Genomic DNA, 22,738 nt, shown 5'->3' with positions numbered 1-22,738 from the left:
ACTTCCCTTTCTGCCCCCTCCCTTGTTATTCCCCTCTTTTTGTTTTTTAAAGGCCTAATGAATTCCCTCCCCCTTCTTCTCCCCTCCCTTTTTTGACCTCCCCACTCCCCTGCTCCCTTTGGTTTATCCCTTCTGACTTTCTCAGTAAGGTTAGAGTTTTTTATCCGAATGGATAATAAAGCTACTCTTCCCTCTCCGGGTTGATTACACTGAGAGTAAGGTTTGATTATTACCTCTTAATGCTCTCTTCTTCTTCTTATAATAGTATTTATCCCCTTCCCTTCCCATGCCCTCTTTGTGTGTAATAGAATATCCTATTTTTCTTATTTACTCAGATTTTTTCTTGGTGTCCCCTACTATTCCACCCCCCTCTTTCCCACCCCTCATGTCATCTTAGACCATTTAGTATCCTGTCCTCTCCCTATGAATTATTCTTCTGGTTGCTATAATAGTGAATAGAGTTCACTACAGAGAATTATACATAGCATTTCTCCACATAGGAATACAGATAATTAGATCTTATTTAAGCCCTTAAAGAGTCAAATTAAAAAAATTATGAGTTTCTTTCTTTTCCCTCTGTTTCTTATTTACCTTTTCATGTTTCTCTTGATTTTTGTGGTTGGGTATCAAACTTTCCATTTAGTCCTGGTCTCTTTTGTGCAAAAACTTGGAAATCTTCAATTTTGTTGAATGCCTATACTTTCCCCTGGAAGTATATAGTCAGTTTCGATGGGTAGTTGATCCGTGGCTGAAGGCCCAGCTCTCTTGCCTTTCTGAATATATTCCAAGCCTTGCGGTCTTTTAGTGTGGAGGCTGCCAGATCCTGTGTGATCCTGATTGGTGCTCCTTGATATTTGAATTGTCTCTTTCTGGCTTCTTGTAAGATTTTTCTTTTACTTGAAAGCTCTTGAATTTGGCTATTATGTTCCTAGGTGTTGACTTTTCTGGGTCCAGTGTAGAGGGTGATCTATGGATCCTTTCAATGTCTATATTGCCCTCTTGTTGTAGGACTTCAGGGCAATTTTGCTGAATAATTTCTTTAAGTATGGAATCCAAGTTTCTATTAATTTCTGCTTTTTCTGGAAGACTAATGATTCTCAGATTGTCTCTTCTAGACCAGTTTTCTTGGTCTGTCACTTTCTCATTGAGATATTTCATGTTTCCTTCTATTTTATCAGTCTTTTGACTTTGTTTTATTTGTTCTTGTTGTCTTGAGAGATCATTGGCTTCTAATTGCTCAGTTCTAGCCTTTAGGGACTGGTTTTCGGTTATAATCTTTTGGTTTTCCTTTTCTATCTGTTTTTTTCTGGTCTTCAGTTGACTTGCCTCACTTTTCAATTGTGAAATTCTGCCTTTTAAGCTATTATTTTCTTGCCAGATCTCTTCCATCTTCCTCAACATCTCATTTTTGAACTCTTCAATAGCTTGTGACCAGTTTTCATGGTTTTGGGAAGGTTTGGATACTTGTTTGTCCTCCTCTGTTGTCTGAATTTTCTCTGTGTAAAAGTTGTCCAGTGTTCCAGAGTTTTTCTTGATTATCTTTTTCTTCTGGGGTTCTTGACTTGCCATTGTTAGCCCTGCCCCCTTTCAGCTTTGTCTTCACACTTAGGGTCTGCCTGCACTTTCTAAGCTCCCAAGGGCTCCGGTCTCCTTGTCCTCGGGGTCAAGCCTCCTGGTAGTCCACAGTCTGCCCCTCTGCCCGAGGCTCCTTCAGCAGTCTCAGGGGCTGCTTCCACAGCCGCGCTCCTGTCTGCACCAGGTCCCCTCTCGAGGTCCAAGCCTGGGCTCAAGATCTTTGTCCGCGCCTAGGGCACTGCCTTCACCCACACAGATGCTCAGGAAAGTCCCTGCTTTCGAGATCTTTGTCCACTCCTAGGGCAATGTCTTTACACGTGCAGACGCTCGGGAAAGTCCGTGTGTGTCCCCCAGCCACCTGGGGTCCCACGTCTTGCAGCTCTCAGGTACAAGCCCTGGGGCTGCTAGTGATTTACTGGTTGCCCCAATCCTGTTTTCACTCCCGTGCATTGGCCTTGGCACTTTGTGTGGTGTGTGGAGGGTGGGGGGGTGGATGGGCTTCTTCCTCTCGCGTTTTAGTGAGAGCTGTTTCACCCCTTTATAGCGTGGAAATGCCCCGATTCCACGTACCTTCAATGCTGCGCCCTGTTGTGGGGTTCCCTCATTCGTCTGGACTCGTTTTTATGTCCCCTTGAGGAATCCTGTATGCTTCAGTTAGGAGAGATCAAGCAGCTGCTCCTTACTCTGCCGCCATCTATTCAAACCCTGTGGTGAATCATTGTGTCAAAAATTAAGACAAGGGCTCAAGGGGAAGGAATCATTTTTCTTCTATTTCCTTGAGGGAACTGGGGGCATCCATCTTGGCAGGAAGTACCTCCCCCAGACTTCCTCCAGCCATCAGTTTTCTCTCTGCAGCTTTTGACACTGACCACTCCTTCTTTTCCTAGATATTTTCTTGTACATTGGCTTACATGACACTTCTATCTCTTGCTTCTGCTCCCACCTAACCATTCCATAAGTCAGGTAGGTCAAATCTAGAAAGTCCACAGACTTTCTTTTTTTTTAAGTACCTTCTGTCTTAGAATCAATACTGTGTATTAGTTCCAAGGAAGAAGAGTGGTAAGGGCTAAAAGCAATGGGAGTGAAGTGACTTGCCCAAGGTCACACAGCTAGGAAGGGTCTGAGGCCAGATTTGAAACCAGGATCTCCCGAAGTCTGGCTCTCAATTTAGTGAGCCACCTATATGCTTTGGATCCACTGTCTTTCTCAGTCTCTTTTGCCAGATCATCATCCATTTTCTATCCTCCCTACCTTGGTTCCACCTGAAGGCAATATCGTGGGCCCTCTTCTTTCTTTATACTCTTTCCCTTAGGTTACTCCTTTGAGATACTCATTATCTGCTATGGGTTCATAGGGTTATAAGATCATAGATTTAAGGCTAGAAGGGACCTCAAAAGTCATAGTCCACGGGGCAGCTAGGTAGCTCAGTGTATTGAGAGTCAGGTCTAGAGACGCAAGGTTCTAGGTTCAAATCTGACCTCAGATACTTCCCAGCTGTGTGACCCTGGGCAAGTCACTTGATCCCCATTGCCCACCCTTACCATTCTTCCACCTATGAGCCAATACACAGAAGTTAAGGGTTTAAAAAAAAGTCATAGTCCATTCTCCTCCCCCATTTTTACAGATGAGAAAACTGAGGCCAAAGAAAGTTAAATGGATGCCCCCAAAGTCACACAAGTAATAAGAATTATGGGATATGAACCTAGATCCAGTCCACTTTCCACTGTACCAATGTAAATAACCCCCAGATAGAGATATAGCTACTAGGAATCTCTCTGCTGACCTCTAGTCTCATGCTGACAACTACCTCCTTTGAGGAAAGATCTCTCAGCATCTCAAACTCAATATATACAAAACAAAACCATCATCTCTCTCTCCCAGATTTCCCTCTTTCTGTTATAGGCACCACTATTCTTCCAGTCACCAATTTTTTGCAATTTCAGAGTCAGTTTTCAATCCTGACACTTCTCCATCCTTCACTGCACTCCAATCCAGTCAATCAATTATCAAGTAATCAATAGTACTACTTTTTTAATTGAAAAAGTACTCAGCTCCCAAAGCATATTTTGAAGAGACTATTTAAATAACATTGGTCTCATATCTGCCCTTCTGTATACTCAGACATCCACTACCCTAGTTCAAATCTTCATAAGCCCTCCTCTGGCAATAGTTTACTTCCAATCTCTCATAAGGTTACAAAAGATTGTTTCTCGGGCACAAGTCTGATCATGTCACTTCCTTGCTCAAAAATCTACAGTGGTTCCCTAGTGCCTCTAGGATAAAATAAAACATTTAAATCCCTCTTTCAACATTCCCATACATTTCATATCACTCACCTTCATGAACTCTACACTCCCGCAAAATTGTACTACTAACCGTTCCCCAAACTCTGTATTCCATTTCCCATTGCCACCCTTTGTTACAGACTTATCCTTTATATCCAGAATATACTTCCTCTCCCAAGTCCTTCAAGAGTCCTTGCCATAATTATTCAGGATCCAGATTAAGTACTGTTATTGTTTAATCATGTCCAACTCTACATGACTCCAGGTACTTTGTCCATGGGGTTTTTTCTGTGTGTGTGTGTGTGTGTGTGTGTGTGTGTGTGCTTTAAGTATTTATTCAACTGAAAAGAAAGACAGACTATATGTTATTCTTCATCCTCATCACTCCACCAAGTATTTATATTTTTGTCAATAATTTCCCTTAAATATGATTTTTTTTTAAATCTAAAGCCAAATGATTGAAAGGTTATTAACTTAAATGATCTAATATTTTTAATTGGAATTTTTTATTTAATTAATTCATTTTGAATATTTTCCCATGGTTACATGATTCATGTTCTTTTCCTCTCCCCCAAAACCTCCCTCTCCCCCTCTCCCCCCCACCCCCATAGCCAACACTATTCCACTGGGTTTTACATGTTTCATTGATCAAGCTCTATTTCCATGTTATTGATAATTGCACTAGGGTGTAGTTTAGAGTCTACATCCCCCATCATATCCCCATCGAGCCATGTGTTCAAGCAGTTGCTTTTCCACTGTGTTTCTACTCTCACAGTTCTTCCTCTGAATTGGGATATCGTTCTTTCTCATAAGTCCCTCAGAATCGTTCCATGGGGTTTTCTTAGATACTAGAGTGGTTTGGCATTCCCTTCTCCAGTCTGTCCCCATTTTACAGATGAGGAACTGAGGCAAGCAGGAATTAAATAAATTCAGGGTCACACAGCTAGTAAGTGTCTGGATTTGAATTGAGATCTTTCTGACTCCAGGCTGGGTGTCCTATCCACTGCACCACCTAGCGGTCCTATTCCCTCCACTTGCTTTTGTTACAGTTTGCCCCCTTCTCAAATTACTTTCCATTTATTTATAGGTTTATATATTGTATACCTCTAGCTTAAATGTACCCTTCTTTAAAGGGTAGAGATTACTTCATTTGTCCTTCTTTGAGGGCTGTAAAGGAGACAATACTACCATTGCTTCAAGAATAGGAATGCTTATTTGACTACTCTGTCATCATACTCACCATTCCCCGGATTTCCCAAATCAAAACACTTCCCTAGTCACCTTTCCCCAGTATATGTTATCTCCCCCACCCCCCCATTAGAGTACAAGTGCCATGAGGGCATTTTTGTATGTTTAGCAGAGTGCCTAGCACACAGTAAATACTTTTATCTTTTATTCATTCACTGTTTTTGTAGTCTCAGCTCCTAGCACAATGAATTATAAAATAATATGTACGTCCTTAAATAAATGTTTGTTGCTTAAAGAAACTTCCTATGTCTCTGTCACCAGGAGCTGGCATACTACCCACCACAGCTAGATAAACTGCAGAACATGGTGTTGCTATTCCAGAAGGATCTTTCCAACATGTCTGAAATGACCCATGAAGCCATGAAGATGACAGAAGTGGCCAAGGTCAGGAAACTGAAACTAGCACAGGGAAAAAGATGAGGGAGACCCCAGGGCTAGCCTTACGGCAAGTCTTCTCATTTTGGGACACATTCTCTAAACAATCTGGGAGAGTCATTCTCCCTTCTCCTCACTTCCTACCTCAGAGGAACAAAGGAAATATATAACCACTAGTCTTATATTCATGCCCTTCCTAACCACACCTCCCCAGATTCCTTCTCAACCCATGCCACACTCCTAGGTCATAGCCTCATCATGGCTCCCCCAGCTTCCTTCTGCCTCCTCCCTCCCATTCCTTCCCAGGTGAACATGTCAGAAATGGAGACAGCCTTCGTCGCAGAACGTAAGACCAGGGAACAAAAGCTCACACAGCAGAAGAAAATGATTGAAAAGATTCATACCACTGCCAGTGACAGGCACCGAAGGGTAAGGCCCTTGGAGGTAGGGAGTAAAGGGTCCAGTTGGGTACATATTTGGAAGGAAGATTTCCATGTTCCTGCCACATCAGAGAACAGGGTAAAGCTTCACATACTCTCTGCCCCAAGTTCCTCCTATAAAGAGATGACCATACATAATTGATACCCTTCTGCTTTTTCCCATCCAAAGGGCAGGCGAGATATGGAATTCTCCTCTACCTTGGTGACCCCAGAGCCACAAAAAGGTAAAAAATAAAAGATGAATAGCTTCTGTGTGTCCTAGCCTCTAGTCTGGTTTCCTAAGAAAGGGTTTCTCATATAGTCTCAGCCTAAGATTACACTTTCGAGAATCTTGCAATCCCCAGGAGGCTAATTATTAGACTCAGGTGAGTATGTTGGACTCCCTAGGCAATCCCTCCATGTCTTTTAGGTTTTTTTTTTAATTTAGAATATTTTCCATGGTTACATGTTTCATGATTTCCTCCCCCTTCTCTCCTCCCTCCCAAAGGCAACAAGCAATTCCACTAGGTTATACATCTATCATTGTTCAAAAATTTCCATGTTATTCATATTTGCAATAGAATGATCTTTTAACATCAATCCTAATCATATCCCTATTGAATTATTTGATGGATCATATGTTTTTCTTCTGCATTTCTGCTCCTATAGTTCTTTCTCTGGATGTGGATAGTGTTGTTTCTCCTAAATTCCTCTGGATTGTCCTGGGTCTTGCATTGCTGCTAGTAGAAAAGTCCATTATATTTGATTGTGCCACAGTGTATCAGTCTCTGTGTATAATGTTCTCCTGGTTCTGCTCCTTTCTGCATCAGTTCCTGGAGGTCTTTCCAATTCACATAGAAATCCTCCAATTCATCATTCCTTTCAGTATAACAGTATTCCATCACCGTAAGATACCATAATTTATTCAGCCATTCCCCAGTCGATGGACACCCCCTCATTTTCCAATTTTTTGTCATAGTGTGGCTATAAATATTTTCCCTATTATCTCTTTGGGGTATAAACCCAGCAGTGGTATGGCTGGATCAGAGGGCAGGCAGTCTTTTAATGCCCTTTGGGTGTAGTTCCAGAATGGCTGGACCAATTCACAACCCCACCAGCAGTGTATTAGTGTCCCAATTTTGCCACATCTCCTCCAACATTTATCACTTTCCTTTGCTGCCATATTGGCTAGTTTGCTAGGTGTAAGGTGGTATCTCAGAATTGTTTTTATTTGCATTTCTCTAACCAGGAGAATCCCTCCATGTCTTAACTAACTCACAGAGCATGGTGGTGGGGTAGGAGCCCAAAGGGGACAGGGGCTCATATAATGATAGGAATGCCTGCTCCCCAAGCCCCACTCTTAGATGCTCTGTCCATATCAGATATTCATGTGGTGTGCTTTGCTAAAGCTTAAAACTCAAATAAATGTGAGCTATTACTAGTATTGCTATGGACCAAATCATATGCTCTAGCTTTACTTATTCTATCCACCCTAGAAACTCAGAAACTTGTCATGTAGACACACACACATATACATGTTATGCATACATAATGCATATGTATGTACATAAATACATGTGTGCATGTGTTTGTGTATTTCTGTATATATAATACAGAATCTAGTCGAGCTTTCGCTGCTTCCTAGTACAGTATCGGTGGTAATGGTTCACAAGAAAGGATCCTGGGTCCTAGAATGGAATACAGCTAGTCACCTCATGAACTCTCACACCAAATGCCATAATAGGAATAACTTGTATATATGTTTAAGGCTTGCAAAGAACTATACATATATCATTTCATTTGATCTTTAAAACATCTGTGACATAGATGCTATTATTAGCTCCATTTTACAAATGAAGAAACAAAAGTTAAGACAGGTTGTGATTTGCCCCAGTAAGTGTCAGAGGCAGCATTAGAAGCTAGGTCTTCCTATCTTCAAGTCCATTCCATGCCCTGGCTACCTTCACAAAACTTGGTATTGCAGACCTTAACTACCAGTGGATCTTCTCTGATTCACCTAATTCATTCTCAATACTCTATCTTGCATTCCTTCATTCCCATCAAACTGGCCACTGTCATCTTCTCTAACCCCTTTCACTTACACCACTGGTCTGTGAACTGACTCAATTAAAAAATAACAATGATACATTTTACAAAATTCTTGGTTTTTTTGTGATACTAAGCCCTATTAATGGCTGAAAGATTATGAAGCAGAAGGGCTGCATCTGGCCCTCGGGCCATAGTTTGGCCATCACTGCTCTAAGGGATGACTTTCCAAACTTCTAACAAAGGTTAGAAAAGCTTTCTTCCTTCACCACACCTAGGAATTAGTTTCTTCTATCATCAGGATCAAGGATGTGCTTTCTTTTTTTCTTTCTTTTAAGCTTCTTTATTCTCTTTGTACACGTAAATGTTTGATGCTATTTTTAAAAAATTGTAATAGGGGCAGCTGGGTGGTTCAGTGGTTTGAGAGCCAGGACTAGAAGTCCTAGGTTCAAATCCGGATTTAGACACTTCCTAGCTATGTGACCTTGGTCAAATCACTTAACCCCCACTGCCTAGCCCTTACCACTCTTCTGCCTTGGAACCAATACATAGTATTAATTCTAAGATGGAAGATAAGGGTTTCAAAAAAAAAAAAGAAAAAGTTGTAATAGTGTACTCCTTTTATTTCATATGAATTTTTTGTTTTGCTTTGTAGAGGAGCAATTTTAATGGTGCAGGGAATTTTGGGGTGAGAAAATTCCTTCTACTAGTGCATAATTGACAACTTTTTCCAAAATATTTATTTATTTATTTTAAAAGATTTCTCCAATGTTACATGATTCATGTTCTCTCCCTCCCTGCTCCTGGAATTGACAAACAACTCCACTGGGTTAGGCATGTATTATCACTCATTACCTTTTTCTATATTATTCATTTTTGTAACAGTAATCTTTTAAAACCAAAACTCTAAATCATATACCCATATAAACAGGTCACATTCACAATTATGATTACTAATTGTGTATTGCCTTCCATCTTATTTTCCCCTGCTCTGTTCCCTTTCATTCCATTCCTCCTCACTAGTTTGCTTTTTATTACATCCTTTCCCCCTCCCTCCACTTACCTCCCCCTTCCTTTGTTTTGTTCCCCTTCTACTTCTCTGTAGGGTAAGATAGAATTCTATACCCCAATGAGTATATTTGTTTTTTCCCTCTCTGAGTCAGTTATGATGAGAGTAAAATTTAAGCATTGCCCATCACCACCCTCATCTTCCCTTCCCTGGAATAATTTTTTATACCTCTTTACATTATGTAATTTATCCCCATTCCATTTCTCCCTTCCCTTTTCTTTCAGTGCAATCCTCTTTTTTACCCCTTGATTTTTTTTTACATATCATATCATAATCAGTTTACTTCCCCACCCTCTTTCTAAGTCTATTCCTTCTATCTGCTCTACCCACTAAGAATAATGTTTAAGAATTACAGATATCTTCTTTCCATGTAGAAATACAAACATTTTGACCTTAATGAGTCCTTTAAATTTTCTTTTTCTTATTTACTTTTTTTAGGCTTCTCTTGGATCTCATGTTTGGACTTTAGATTTTTTTTGTTTAGCTCTGGCTTATTCCTCAGGAATGCTTGGAAATCTTTCTTATTGAATGTCCATTTTTTTCCCTGAAAGAATATATTCAGCTTTTCTGGACAGGTGACTCCAGGTTGTAAACCTAGATCTTTCGCCTTCCTGAACATCATATTCCATGCCTTCCAAACCTTTAATGTGGAAGCCGCTAAATCCTGTGTGATCCTGATTATAGCTCCATGGTAATTGAATTGTTTCTTTCTGGCTGTTTGCAGTATATTCTCCTTGGCTTAGGGGCTCTTGAATTTAGCTATTATATAATTCCTAGAAGTTGTCATTTGAGGATATCTTTCTGGAGGTGATCTGTGAATTCTTTAGATTTCTATTTTATTTTCTTGTTCAAGAATATATGCTCTATAAGTATTTGCTAAGCACCTACTATGTGCCTGGCACAGTTTTCTTTGATAATTTCTTGTATTATGATGTCCAATATTTTTTGGCACTGAGGACCCCAATGTCAAATGGCTTTCACAAGGTATGACTTCAAAAGTAGGGGGATAAGTCTCTCAAGTCTCCAAATACACAAATTTGAATAGAACTCTAAATTACCAAAGACTTAATGTTAACATAGTTTTATTATAAAGAAAGGTGTTTCTTATAAACAACATATAGTAGGATTCTGGTTTTTAATCCACTCTGCTATCCGTTTCCATTTAATGGGTGAGTTCATCCCATTCACATTTAGCATTATGATTACTGTGTATTACCCTCCATAATATTATCCTTTTTAGTTCCTACTCTGTTCCTCCTCACCAGTATTTTGCTTTTTGTCACTCCCCCAGTTCCTTCTCCTTTCAATTACCACCACCACCACCACCATCCCCACTGCTTCCCTTGTTCCCCTTCTACTTCTCTGTAGGGTGATAGAATTCTATACTCCACTGAGTATACTCATTTTTCCCTCTCTGAGTCAGTTACAATAGGAGTAAAGTTTAAGTATTGCCCATCACCACCCTTATCCTCCCCTCTCTATTGATTTTTCTCACCTCTTTATGTATATCTCATCTCCCTTCCCTTGTTTCAGGAGGGGGAGGGAAAAGGAGGTGGGTAATCCTGAATCATGTAACCATGGGAAAACATTCTAAAGAAAAAAATAAAGGTGAAGGCATAGAATTTAGCCGCTTCTTTTAAAAAATGAAAAAAGTGAGGATGACCCCACAAGCCATTGAGTTAAAGCATTCACTCCTCACACCTCCATTTCTTACCTCTCTCCAGTGTTTCTTTCCTTATTCTTAACTAGCAATATCAAGGGGATAGATTTTTAGGATACAGGAGTCTTGAATTTATGTTTGAATTGTCTCATCTTCCAGAACCTCATTTTTCCCATCTGTAAAATGAGGGTGCTAGATTACATAATCCCTTAAGGTCTCTTCTAACTAGAAGATTCCATATCTGGATATTCATAGAGACATGTTGGTGGGCAGGAAGTTTGAAAGAGACTTAATACCTGCCCTGCCTCTTCTCTCCACCCTTATGTGATGACTTTATTCTGCTCCTTCTAGGAAAAATGCAAGATGTATCCCAGGCTGATATTGAGTACCAGGCAGATGTGACCTATATAGTAGACAGTGTCAAAAATGCTGTACAGTGTTCTCATCTCTGGGTAAGAACTGTTTCTATTCTTTCCTTGGGGCCTGAGGTAGCCTAGAGTCAGGGAAGAGATAGTCATAACTGTATATAGATCAATCTGAGGATGGAAAAGCTCTGTGGGCTAGCTGGAGTAAGGGCAGAAAGCAGATCACCAGGTGTCCTCAATTCCAACCTTTATCACAGTCAATAGGTAACTTTCATTAGCCTAGAACTATGATGGTAAACCTATAGCACAGGTGTCAAAGATGGCACACAGAGCACTCTCTATGGGCCCGTGTGCCTCCCTTTCCCCCCACCCTCCCCACCAGAGTTTGTTACTAGATATGCAGAGTGGAACTGCCTCCCTCCCTCTCCCTGCTGTATCTGATGACATTTTTTCATTTTACTCTCCTCTCTGCCCAGCAACCCAATGGGAGCACTTTCTTCCTCCCCTGTGTGGGTCAGTGGGGTCCATTTTAAATAGAAAAGGGGCTGTGATTCTTGCAGGTCATAGATTACCTTCAGAAAACTACATATTGACATTATTTGAGGCAGCTAAGTGGTTAAGTGAATAGAGCAAGGGCCTAGAATCAGAAAGATCCGGCTTCAAATCCAGTCTCAGACACTTACTAGCTATGTGACTCTAAGCAAGTCATTTAACCTGTTTGCCTCAGGTTCCTTGTCTGTAAAATGAGCTGAAGAAGGAAATGGCAAACTACTTCAGTATCTTTGCCCAAAAAACCCTAAGAGGGGTGATAAAGACAATGTTTTCATGTTTTTATTTAATAACTACTTCCTAATTACATTTTAATTTGATTTCAGGCAGCACTGAGAGTGTTATGGTCTACAGGCCAGGTGCTTGATATCTCTAGTGTCAGTTTCCTCTTAGTGAGAAAATTGACCACTCTTCTGCCACTTAAGAACCTCAAAACCCACTGAGTCAATGAGAGGGTATGTGACTTGTCTAGAGGTTACACTTCTAGTAAGTGTCAGAGGAAGACCTAAAAACTCAGATTTTCCAACTCTCATTCTACACATAGACTAAATTCAATCTGGCTGCCACTTAATCAGCACCATTTGATGAATACTTATGTGTCAAAATTCCATAATTGGTAGGAGAATGTGGAGTTTGAGGAAGGAGCTACATCCCAGCAATCTCCAAGGAAGGGGCTGTGCTGAGTTCTGTGTGCTCCTTCCTGGTATGCCGGCTTGTTTGGTTGCTTCTTCCCTTACCTGTATAGAGGTAAGTCTCCATTCTTCTCTCCTTGCATGCCAAACAGGATATCGCAGGCAGGTTCCTGGCCCAGAAAAGCACACAGGAAAACCTGTTGCAGCAGACCCAGGAGTATGAATTAAAACGGAAGGAGCTTGAGGCCCTCTTGCAGAAGCTGGACCTGGAACGGGCGCTGCTCAAGTTTCATCAGAACCCAAATGTCAATAGGTACAGGAGAGGGTAGCCCCAGTGACCCTCAGGCCCAGGACTTTTTTATCACCTAAGCCTGGTTCCAGTCTAGGAGGGAGTTCTCACAGTTCTAGAATGCCCCTAGAAGCTTCTACTGTATCCATGGGAAGCATGAAAAGGATTGTGGCCTGAGTATGAGTTCCAGGTCAATTCTATAAGTATTTGCTAAGCACCTACTATGTGGCTGCACGGGGATAAGCACAAAACACTCTCTGCTCTCAAGAAACTCAACATAGATACAACTATATACAACATATATTCAAAATAAACTGGAATTAACCAATAGAGGAAAAGCACTAGCATTAAGAGTAATCAAAAGATGGGTCTTCCTGAGATGTGAAGACAGAAGGCAGAGAGGAGAAAGAGCATTCCAGACCTGGGAAGAGCCAGTGAAAATGCCTAGAGACCGGAAATGGAGTCTTCTATGCAAAGAAATAAAAGCAGGCCAAAGTCACTGAATTTCAGAATATATAGAGTGGAGTCAGATGTGAGAAGATTGGAAAAGTAGGAAGGAACTAGCTTATAAAATCTTTAAATGTCAGATAGGATTTCCTATTTGATCCTGTAGATGAAAGGAAGCTAATACAATTTGCTGACATGATCAGACCCACACTTTGGGAAGATCCTTTGACAGCTTAGTAAAGGATGGACTGGAGCAGAGGGAGATTTGAGGCAATGAGACCAACCAGGAGACTATTGCAGTAGTCTAGGAGAGAAGTAATAAAGGCTTTCACCAAGCTGGTGGCAGCATTAGAAGAAAGATAGGGGTGTATTCAAAAATATGATCTAAAGGTAGAACCAGCAGGACTTGGCAACTGATGGGATATTTGAAGCAGGAGAGAGTGAGGAGTAAAGTAGGACATCTAGGTTCTGAATTCTAAGGATTAGGCTATCTTTACCCTGGGCAGGAGCCATGTTGGCTGCCTCATGACCCATTCTCCGGCTTCTTCTTCCTGGCTTCTGGCACCTGTAGATTTAAGAAGATAGAGAAGGAATTGTCGGAGATGCTGGAAGAGGAGAATAAAAGACTTCAGCTAGAAAACAAAAACTTGGAAAAGAGTGAACAACTACTTCTCAATATCGAGATTGGCATCGACAATCTGTTCATTCGACTGATAGGCATCACAATGCCTTCAGAGGTACCACTGCCCCAGCCAAAGCTCAGACCAACTCTCTTCACTCTACCTCAGAAATGCGAGAAATGTTCTTCTACCCCACTTCTGTCAGCTTTGATGGTTCTAGGGAGAATAAGTCTGGAAGAGGCCATGGTGGTTCTCCCTGAAGGGGCTTTACAAAATATAGATGATCCCCTGAAACCTTTCAGTTCCCTAATAATCTACTGAGTCTCTATAATTGAACTATCTTGGCATGTTGGGGAAAGGTGCTGGATTTGGAATTTAAAAAAAAAAAAAAAAAAGGTTAGAATGCTGGTTTTGTCACCTGTGAGCTTAGGCCTCAGTTTCCTCATTTGTTAAAAAAAAAAAGTACATGGTCAATAGAACCTATTTATACTAGCAGCCCAATCACTAGGATATTCTTGGAGACTATTTCATATATTTAGTCTCCAGTAGATGAAGCAGGACAATCTATAATTTGTCATAAAATCGTCTCTTTTTAAGGGAGAAGAGGCAATATAACATAATAGATAGAGAGCTGGCCATAGAGCCAAGAAACCTGCATCCAAATTCTGCCTCTAACGTAGGACAGCTACTTGATCCTCAACAAGCCACTTAGCCACTGTTCTCAGGCAGTTCTCTTTAAAAAAAAAAAAAAAAAAAAAAAGTTGCCATAAAGGTGCTGACCAGTATTAGTTGAGAACATTCTTCTCAAGGAGCTCTCTACATTAATGAAATCACAGGTCTAGCTTTTGAGTTTCTTTTTTAAAGGAGATTCAATGATAGGGATGGGAGGATCCCCTGGATATGGTTCAGGGGACTAGCCAAGGCTCCTTATCTTATCGCTGCCATGATTTTATAGCCTTCAGTTACACCCCTTTTCAGTCTTCATCTCCCTAGGTTTAAAAGCCCTAATCAGGACAACTAAGTAGCATGGTGGATAGAGTGCCGGCCTAGAGTCAGAAGAACCTGGGTTCAAACCTGGTCTCCTAACTGTGTGACCCTGGGCAAGCCCCTTAACCCCCATCACCTAGTCCTTATAGTTCTTCTGCCTAAGACAGAAGGTAAGAATTTAAAAAAAAAAAAAGACTAATCTTTTGAATCAAACCTCATCTAACCATCCCTCCTTCTCCAACAATCCTTTTAGTTATATATAGTTTTCTGAAGCTCCTCCAGTTCAGTATTGTCTCCTTTGGTATCTCTTCTACTTCTAATGCTGTCAAAAATTCAGTCTTCTAGAACTTGTCCCCCAAACCATACCTAGGTCCTGTTTTTTCTGAACTAGTGGTACCTCTGGTCTTCTACTTTATCCCTCCCCAAAGGAACATAAGAAGGCACTAAAGACATGACCCATCCATCACCCAACATATCCTTCGATCTGAAGTTCAGACTCTGGGGAAACTCCCTGCAGAGAAGGGCTTAAGGGTGGAAGTTGAGAGGAAAAGAGACAATTCTTTGTCTTCAGAAAGGAATCCCTGGTCCTACTGATACCAAAGACGCCTTCAGCAAACTACAATACTGTGAGAGGAAGCTCCTCTATTTGATAGAAAGAACTAAGAAATACGCGGGGGAATACGATGAGGTAAATGAGGGAGGGCAGAGGCAGAAAAGTTCCTATATGTACCCCCTTCCCCAGTCTTTCTTCCCAGCTCTTCTCCATTGAGTCCATCTGATGAGATCTCTTCTTCTCAGTCCTCCCAGCAAGTGAGAGAATTCTTAGAGGAATCGACATTACAAGAGAAACATAATGTGAAAATTACTTTTGAAGATGCTGATGATGATGGGAGAGGTGAGTTACAGTGTCCTAAGGGATAAATTTGGGGATTTATATATTTTTATATTTATTTAATTATATAGAGAGAATTTTAATAATTATTAAAAATATATATATATATATAAGCTATACAGCCTCATGTCTGCTGTTCCTGCCTACAGCAAATCCACCCTCCCTCTCCCCCAATCTCATAGACAACAAACCTTAGGCAATAGTGATATGAGGCCGGAATTAAAGAGATGGATTCTAGTTTTTAACCTGGGTACAATTCAATATGAGGTTTTTATTAGCCTCTGATGGAGTAGGAGAAAGTCTGTGGACTAAAAGAACTAATCCTGACTCCCCAACATAGCTCTTCCACTGAACATTCCCAGATATTCACAGCAAGATTCTCAGAGGAAAGGCTGAAAGTATATGGGGCAAGATGGGATCCATCAGCTTTTCCTGACACATGATGCTAGACTGTGTCCTAAGAACCTAGCCCCCTTATTCTTAGTCTCTGAAATCTCGGTGATGAACTTTTCTGCTATATCTCCACCCCAACCACATACCCATCAGCTAATTAAAAAACAAAACTTTACACTCATAGGGCATGAAGAAAAGGCCTATAACATGTGTGATGAATTTTATCAAAGAGAATTCTTTAAATAACATGCCATATGTAAAATGGGTTTAGTTGTGGGGTATTTCCTCCTTGGACAGTTAGGTGACCCAATGGAGTGCTAAGCCTTGAGTTAGGAAGGCCCAAGTTCAAATTTGGCCCTGGACATAGTTTAACCTGTTGACCTTAGTATTCTCATCAGTAAACAATGAGCTGGAAATGACAAACCACTCCAGTATCTTTGCAAAAAAAAGGGGGGGGGGTCACACAGAGTAGGACATGACTAAACAACATTTGCTCCTTGATTGTCTTTCTTTTTTTTAAAACCCTTACCTTCCGTCCTGGAGTCAATACTGTGTATTGGCTCCAACGCAGAAGAAAAGTAAGGGCTAGGCAATGGGGGTCAAGTGACTCGCCCCGGGTCACACAGCTAGGAAGTGTCTCAGGCCAGATTTGAGCCTAGGACCTCCCATCTCTAGGCCTGACTCTCAATCCACTGAGCCACCTAAGTCTTGATTTTCTGGACAATGATATGCTGAAGGCCCTGGTAGGTAGGAAATGGAGATTGGATAGAATTAATTTGGGTTTTGCTAGTATACCACTCTCCAAGAATGACAATAATAGTCATATTCATTGACTCTCCAACCCCATGGGAAGTTAACACTGCACAGACTCCCTCCTAGCCAGTGAGACCCGGGCATTCCTCTACTCTCCTCTTGCCTTATATTTTTTTCTAGAATCCTTCGAATTTCCTGATGTGGACCAAAGTTATGTTCCTTCCCGGGATGAGATCAAGAAGCAAAGTATACGTTTTATTGATGCTAAAACCAGAAATGTCAAGAAACCGAAGAAGAAATAATGGTTTCTTCTTTAGCTCTGATCCTATCTTTAACCCCACAAGGCCCAGCATGTCCAACTTTCCAGCTCACAGTGAACTACCTTCTTTCATGGTCAGTTTATTACACAAATAAATTTTTTCCAGGACTAAATGTAGCACAAGCCATTCCTGTCCAGGCAGCAGTTCCTGGGTAGGAGAAAAAGGAACTTGAGTGGGATCACCATCTTAGAAGAGTGAGAGCAGTAACCCCTAATGCCTCCTATGAGTTCCACTTATGGGGAAAGGACAGTTGAAGGCAGAACAGGAAAGGAGAGAGTTGGGCATAGGAATCAGGACACTTGGGATCTCTTTCTGGCTCTGCCACTAATTCATTTGTCATCAAACTATCAAACATAATCTGCTGGGCACTGCTAAATGCTAGGGATACAAAAAGACAAAAGACAGCTCTTGCTCTAAGCTCACAGTCCAATGAAGAAGGCACATATACAAACAACTATGTAGAAACAAGGCATACAAAGGAGAAATTGGAGATGATAAACAGAGGAAGGCACTAGAATTAAGGGGGATCAAGAAAGGCTTTCTATAGACAGTGGGATTTTAGCTGAGACCTGAAGGAAGTCAGGACAGCTGAGAGGTGGAGACACAGAGAAGCATTCCACACATGGGAGACAGCTTGCAAAAATGCCCAGTCAGGAAATATAGCAACCTGGGCCATCAAAAGTGAGAATGCAAGTATCAATGGATCAAAGAGGACATAGAGAAGAATTAAGGAAGATAGGGAGAAGACAGGTTATAAAGGGCTTCAAAAGCCAAAGAAAAGATTACCAAATTTTCTACTTGATAGAAAGCCATTGGAGTTTATTTAGTGGAGGGATTCAGGATAGGGATAGGGTTGACATAATGGCATCAGGTTTTAAGAAAGTGACTGAGAGCGGAGTGGAGGAAGGATTGGAATGGAGAGAGACCTGAGGGCAGGGCAGACTCATCAGGAGGCTATTGAGGTTCAAGTGCCTACTCTGCAACTTCTTATCAGAGACTTTGGGTAGTCAAGTGACTACCTCATCACTTTACCACTGGACTATTGTAACAGCCTCCTGGTGAGTTTTCCTATAAACCTAGGTCTGACTGTCAACTTGTCCCACTCCTGACCTCCACAAGATAAACTCCAGTGACTCCCTATCAAATATATAATCTGAGTCTTAGTTTCATTTTTAAAATGAGGATAACACAGCTTGAACTAGTTATTTCCCCAAGATGGACAAAGAGCACTTTATACAGGGTAAAACATTGAATGGAACCTATTCAACAATTATCTCAAACTATTACTCCCAAACATTAATATCATAAAAGATTCTGAATAAATCAGCATCAAACAAGCATAAAATAAGGAGACAAGTTCATAAAAGGTGTTTGCTAGTGAGAGCCTTCCACAATCTGGCTCCAATCTACATTTCTAGACTTAATTCTTATAATCCCAGCTCATGAACTTTTATTATAATGGGATTACTAACAGTTGTTCCCTGAACTTAATATATCATCTCCCACCTCTGGGAATTAGAATAAACCATTTTTTATTTCAATGCACTCCCTAGTCATCTGTGCCTTTCAGAATATCTTCAGTGAACACCTTTTTATCTTCGTGTATGTCATATTCCTCCTCGTCTTTCCCCCAATAAAACATAAATTCCTTCAGAGTAGGAATTGCTTTTGTCTTTGTATCCCCAGCGCTTCATACAGAGCAATACATTCAGTAGGCAGTTAAATGTTTGTTAAATTGAATGTCTCAGGTAAAGTTGAATAGATGAGGGATTCCCTATAGATGGAAAGGTTCTCTAAATAATAATTCTCTGTGAATTACATTTTGCTGGTTTCATTGAATCACTGAACACTATGGGATCTCAATGAATTTAGTAGCTACTCAGAAAGAAATTAGCCTAGTAATTCAAGAAAATCTAAATGAACAAAGATGATATATTGACCAGATAGTACTGTCCATAGGTAGTAGAAACAAAAGTGAGTCCCTCCCCATAGGTACAAGACCTCCTTGAAAGGCTTGTAAAATCAATAGCTAATACTTAAGTGGCATGGAGTCTCATTCTTAAGTAAATGTCTAAGGCAGCATTTGAATTCAGGTCTTCCTAACTCCAAGAGCAGCACATTATTTACTGTGCCAACTAGCTGAATAGGAATAGGAAAGGAAACTAGTCGCCAAATTTGGGAAAATGCCAAATACCGAAGTTCCCAAGTTCCACTGGAATGAACCAAATAAGTAAGGTCCACAACGCATACCTTTATGTGAGGAGAAGGCCTCTGATACAAGGAAAAGCCACAAAGTCAGAGGACTTTGGTTTAAATCCTGGCTCTGCCAATTAACTACTTTAGGCAAGCCACTTAAATTCTTAGAACCTTTTTCCTTATCTCAACCTCTCAGGGCCCTTCTAATTCTAATTCTAAACCTAGGATTACTCCTAGGATTATAGATTTAGAGATTGAAGGGAGAGTCAAACATTTTCTTCTTCCTCTTCTCCTCCCCTCCCATTTCACAGAGGAGCAAACTAAGGTTGAAAGTGCTTAAATGAATTGACTATGATTATGCAGTAGGTGTAGAGATAGCTTTTGAAACCAGGTCTTTTTGGTTCTAAATCCAGCACTTTTCCACTGTACCATGCTGTCTCTGGTCAAAGATGGGCAACTGGTTTAATTCACCCACTCAAGTCTATATCCTGAATGGGCAATAACCTGGGACCACAATTGAATATAAGGAAGTGAGTAGATCAGTGATTCCCAAAGTAGGTGCTATGCCCCCTTGTGGGTGCTGAACAATCCAGGGAAGCAGTGATGACCACAGATGCATTTATCTTTCCTATTAATTGCTATTAAAATTTTTTAAAAATTAATTTCCAGGGGCTAAGTAATATTTTTTCTGGAAAGGGGGAGGTAGGCCAAAAAAGTTTGGGAACCACTGGAGTAGATAGTCCTCAGGAAAGTTACTTAATGATTTTAATAATCCTCAACTGAAAGGCCATCTTATAAATAGTTATTCTCCAGGTACAAATATAGCAACTCATGCAAATCATGAACCCTCATGGTCTCCTTTTAACCTTTCAACCTGAATGTGAGAGATGGAGTCTTAGTAATGCAGAGCACAACCTGCTCTAGTGTAAAACATGCTGAATCTTCTGTCAAAGGGCTTGCCTGGTTTTAAATCCTGTGTATATGCCATTACTAGCTGCCTGGGGAAGGGGACATGGAGAGACAGCCCCTCCCAACTGCCCCCAACCCCCACTGCTATTGGGCAAGTTTCCTCATCTGTAAAATTGGAGTGATAAAAGCACCAACCTCCCAGGTTTGTTGAAAGGATCAAATGAGATAACTTTTGTAAAGTCCTTTGCAAGCCTTAAGGCGCAATCTAAATGCTAGCTGTCATCATCATCATCATCATCATCATCATCATCATCACCACCACCACCACCACTAGGATAAGGTGGAGGTCTCTGAAGGTGAGTGTGGTATTTGGCTGGGGGGGGATGGGTTTCTCTGGGAGTGATGGGTAGGTGGGGCGGGCGATTAGAGAGAAGAATTTCCATTCTGCCCTAGCACCTTCTCTCCCAGCCCCTTCCCTTCCCCATCCTTCTCCCCCAGCTCTGTGGGAGGAGGGGGACTCCGTTCCTCTACACACTAGCTCCGCCCACACTGCCTTGTCCCGTGTGGGTCCCCGTAGCCGAGGCGAAGCTCCGCGAGGCTCTCTTCTCACCGCCCTCCCCCTCCTCCTGAGCTGGCCAAAGATGGCGACGCAGGCGGACTGCGGGTGGCAGTGCCGAAGGCCGCAGGAGCTGGTACATCTCCTGTAAGGACCCTCCGAAGTCGTGGTCTGAAGCCGGGGAGGGAGCCAAGGTGGGGAGTGGTCCGCGACCGCCTCGAGTCGAGCTGCAGAGAGCGAAAGGCTCAACACCCCATCCTGCTTCCTCCTCCGCCCCCAGCCTTCTGGAGGGAGCCAGCTGGGGTTCTGCCTGGGGGAGGAGGGTCGGGGAGAGGCCACCCCCCAAAAAATTGCTCCCTTCTCCCGCCTCGCTCCCCCTCTCCGGGCATGGTCCCCCCAGTGCCTAGCCGAAGCTTGCCCCTCCCTGACTGAGGACGCCGGGGGAGCCCTTTGAATCCTCCGGGGCCGCTGCGGGGAGGGGAGGAAGATGTTTTCCGCTCTCAAAAAGCTGGTGGGGTCGGACCAGGCTCCTGGTCGGGACAAGAACATCCCTGCGGGACTGCAATCCATGAACCAGGCACTGCAGAGGAGGTTCGCCAAAGGAGTACAATACAACAGTAAGTGAAATGGGGGTAAAGGAATCGGACTTGGAGCGCACCTTCCCGCCCTCCAGATCAGAGCCCCAAAGGCTCCTTAGCCCCCAACTGCGCTTGCCAACTTTGGGGGTCCTAGAGGCACTTGGCATTCAATGCTGAGCGCTACTGCTTGGGGATTGGGGACCTCATAGGTTGTGAAGCTGAAAGGGACGATATGCGGCCTCCATTTACTGTGGGAGAAAATGAGCATCCTGACTTTAAATTTTTTTTGGAGTTCCGCATGGTGGTGGGAGGGAGGGAACAGGAGGCTGGTTTGGAGAGGGAGTGGAGCAGGTAACACTTAGACAGTCACACCATGTCAAGCAAAACTGCAAGGATCATGGGATTTAGAATTGGAAAGAACTGATAGATGAACTCATCTGGATCAGATTTCCTAGGACTTTAAATAGGAAGAGTCCATTCTGTCCATAAATCTTATAGGATTTAAATCAATTCAGTTTCTTGACTGAAGGAACTGACAGATTGAAGGAGAAGATGAAATGACCTGCCCAAGGTCATACCCCTGGGGATAGAACTGGAATTGGAGCCCAGGTCTTTACTTGCAAGTCAATTGCATTGTTCACACTCTTCCCACATACTCTTATGATCCAGTGACACTGGCCTGGTAGTTCCTGGAACAAGACTCAAATCTCCAGACTCCAGCCATTTTTCACAGGCTGTGTATAGAATGCTTACCCTCTTCATATCTTCTTCCTGGCTTCCTTCAAATCCCAGCTAAAACCCCAGTTTTTTCAGGAAGCCTTTCCCAATTCTTAATTCTAATAACTTTTTCTGTTGATTATTTCCAATTTGCACATAATTATTTGTATGTTGCCTCTCCATTTGTTTCTGCAAGGCTTAACAAAGTCCCCAGCTCATAGTAGGCACCTAATGTTTGCTGAGTGAATGATTATAGGCATTTTAGGGGCTCTAATAGATCTAATTTCTTTCTCCTACCCCCTCCCTTAGAATTCCCACATTCACCCCTATCTGTTTTGAAACTCACTAAAGTCTAAAGAAAAGGAGAAAATTCCATTTAATTGAATTAGCATTTAATTAACCACTTCCTATCTGTCAGACACTATGGTGAGTGTCGGAGTTATAAAAATTAAGGGTCAGTTTTCATGGGTAATTTATTTTTCTCAGCTTCCCCTCTTACACACACACACACACACACATTCTCTCTCTCTGCATTTATTAAGCATCTATTATTTTGCTTCAGGATTAATTTTTTATTTTCGTAAACCCTTATCTTCTGTCTTAGAATCAATACTGTGTTCTAAGGCAGAAGAGTAGTAAGAGCTAGGCCAGTGATGGGCAAACTTTTTAAAGAGGGGGCCAAAGGAAAGGAAATGCTCATCTGTCAGTCTGTTTCTAAGGCAACTCTTTCGAAGTTTCATTGTATTGTATCCTACTCATTGTATTCGTCAGATTAGGAATAATGTCCCAATGTTGGATAGAACATTTCAGGGGTCCCACATCTGGCCTGCAGGCTGTAGTTTGCCCATCACTGGGCTA

General features: G+C 41.7%; 2 protein-coding genes across 2 annotated transcripts in view; both read left to right on the top strand.

Moving 5' to 3' along the window:
- The window catches only part of CCDC183 (coiled-coil domain containing 183), a 26,928-nt gene extending 10,022 nt beyond the window's left edge, over window positions 1-16,906 (top strand). Inside the window, exons 6-14 of the mRNA XM_044661240.1 lie at window positions 5,370-5,492; window positions 5,790-5,912; window positions 6,093-6,147; window positions 11,029-11,129; window positions 12,376-12,536; window positions 13,531-13,696; window positions 15,138-15,254; window positions 15,365-15,461; window positions 16,785-16,906. Of these exons, the coding sequence (XP_044517175.1) occupies window positions 5,370-5,492; window positions 5,790-5,912; window positions 6,093-6,147; window positions 11,029-11,129; window positions 12,376-12,536; window positions 13,531-13,696; window positions 15,138-15,254; window positions 15,365-15,461; window positions 16,785-16,906 (1,065 nt within the window). The remainder of the gene's footprint in view (window positions 1-5,369; window positions 5,493-5,789; window positions 5,913-6,092; window positions 6,148-11,028; window positions 11,130-12,375; window positions 12,537-13,530; window positions 13,697-15,137; window positions 15,255-15,364; window positions 15,462-16,784) is intronic.
- A 4,151-nt stretch (window positions 16,907-21,057) lies between these two features.
- RABL6 (RAB, member RAS oncogene family like 6) overlaps window positions 21,058-22,738 on the top strand; it is a 79,142-nt gene continuing 77,461 nt past the window's right edge. Inside the window, exon 1 of the mRNA XM_044663932.1 lies at window positions 21,058-21,202. Coding sequence (XP_044519867.1) covers window positions 21,073-21,202 — 130 coding nt within the window. The 5' untranslated portion in view covers window positions 21,058-21,072. The remainder of the gene's footprint in view (window positions 21,203-22,738) is intronic.

Source organism: Gracilinanus agilis, chromosome 2 (genome assembly GCF_016433145.1).
Source record: "Gracilinanus agilis isolate LMUSP501 chromosome 2, AgileGrace, whole genome shotgun sequence".
Lineage (NCBI taxonomy): Eukaryota > Metazoa > Chordata > Mammalia > Didelphimorphia > Didelphidae > Gracilinanus > Gracilinanus agilis.
Note: the sequence above shows the minus strand (reverse complement) of the source record. Positions and strands in the feature narration are given on the sequence as shown.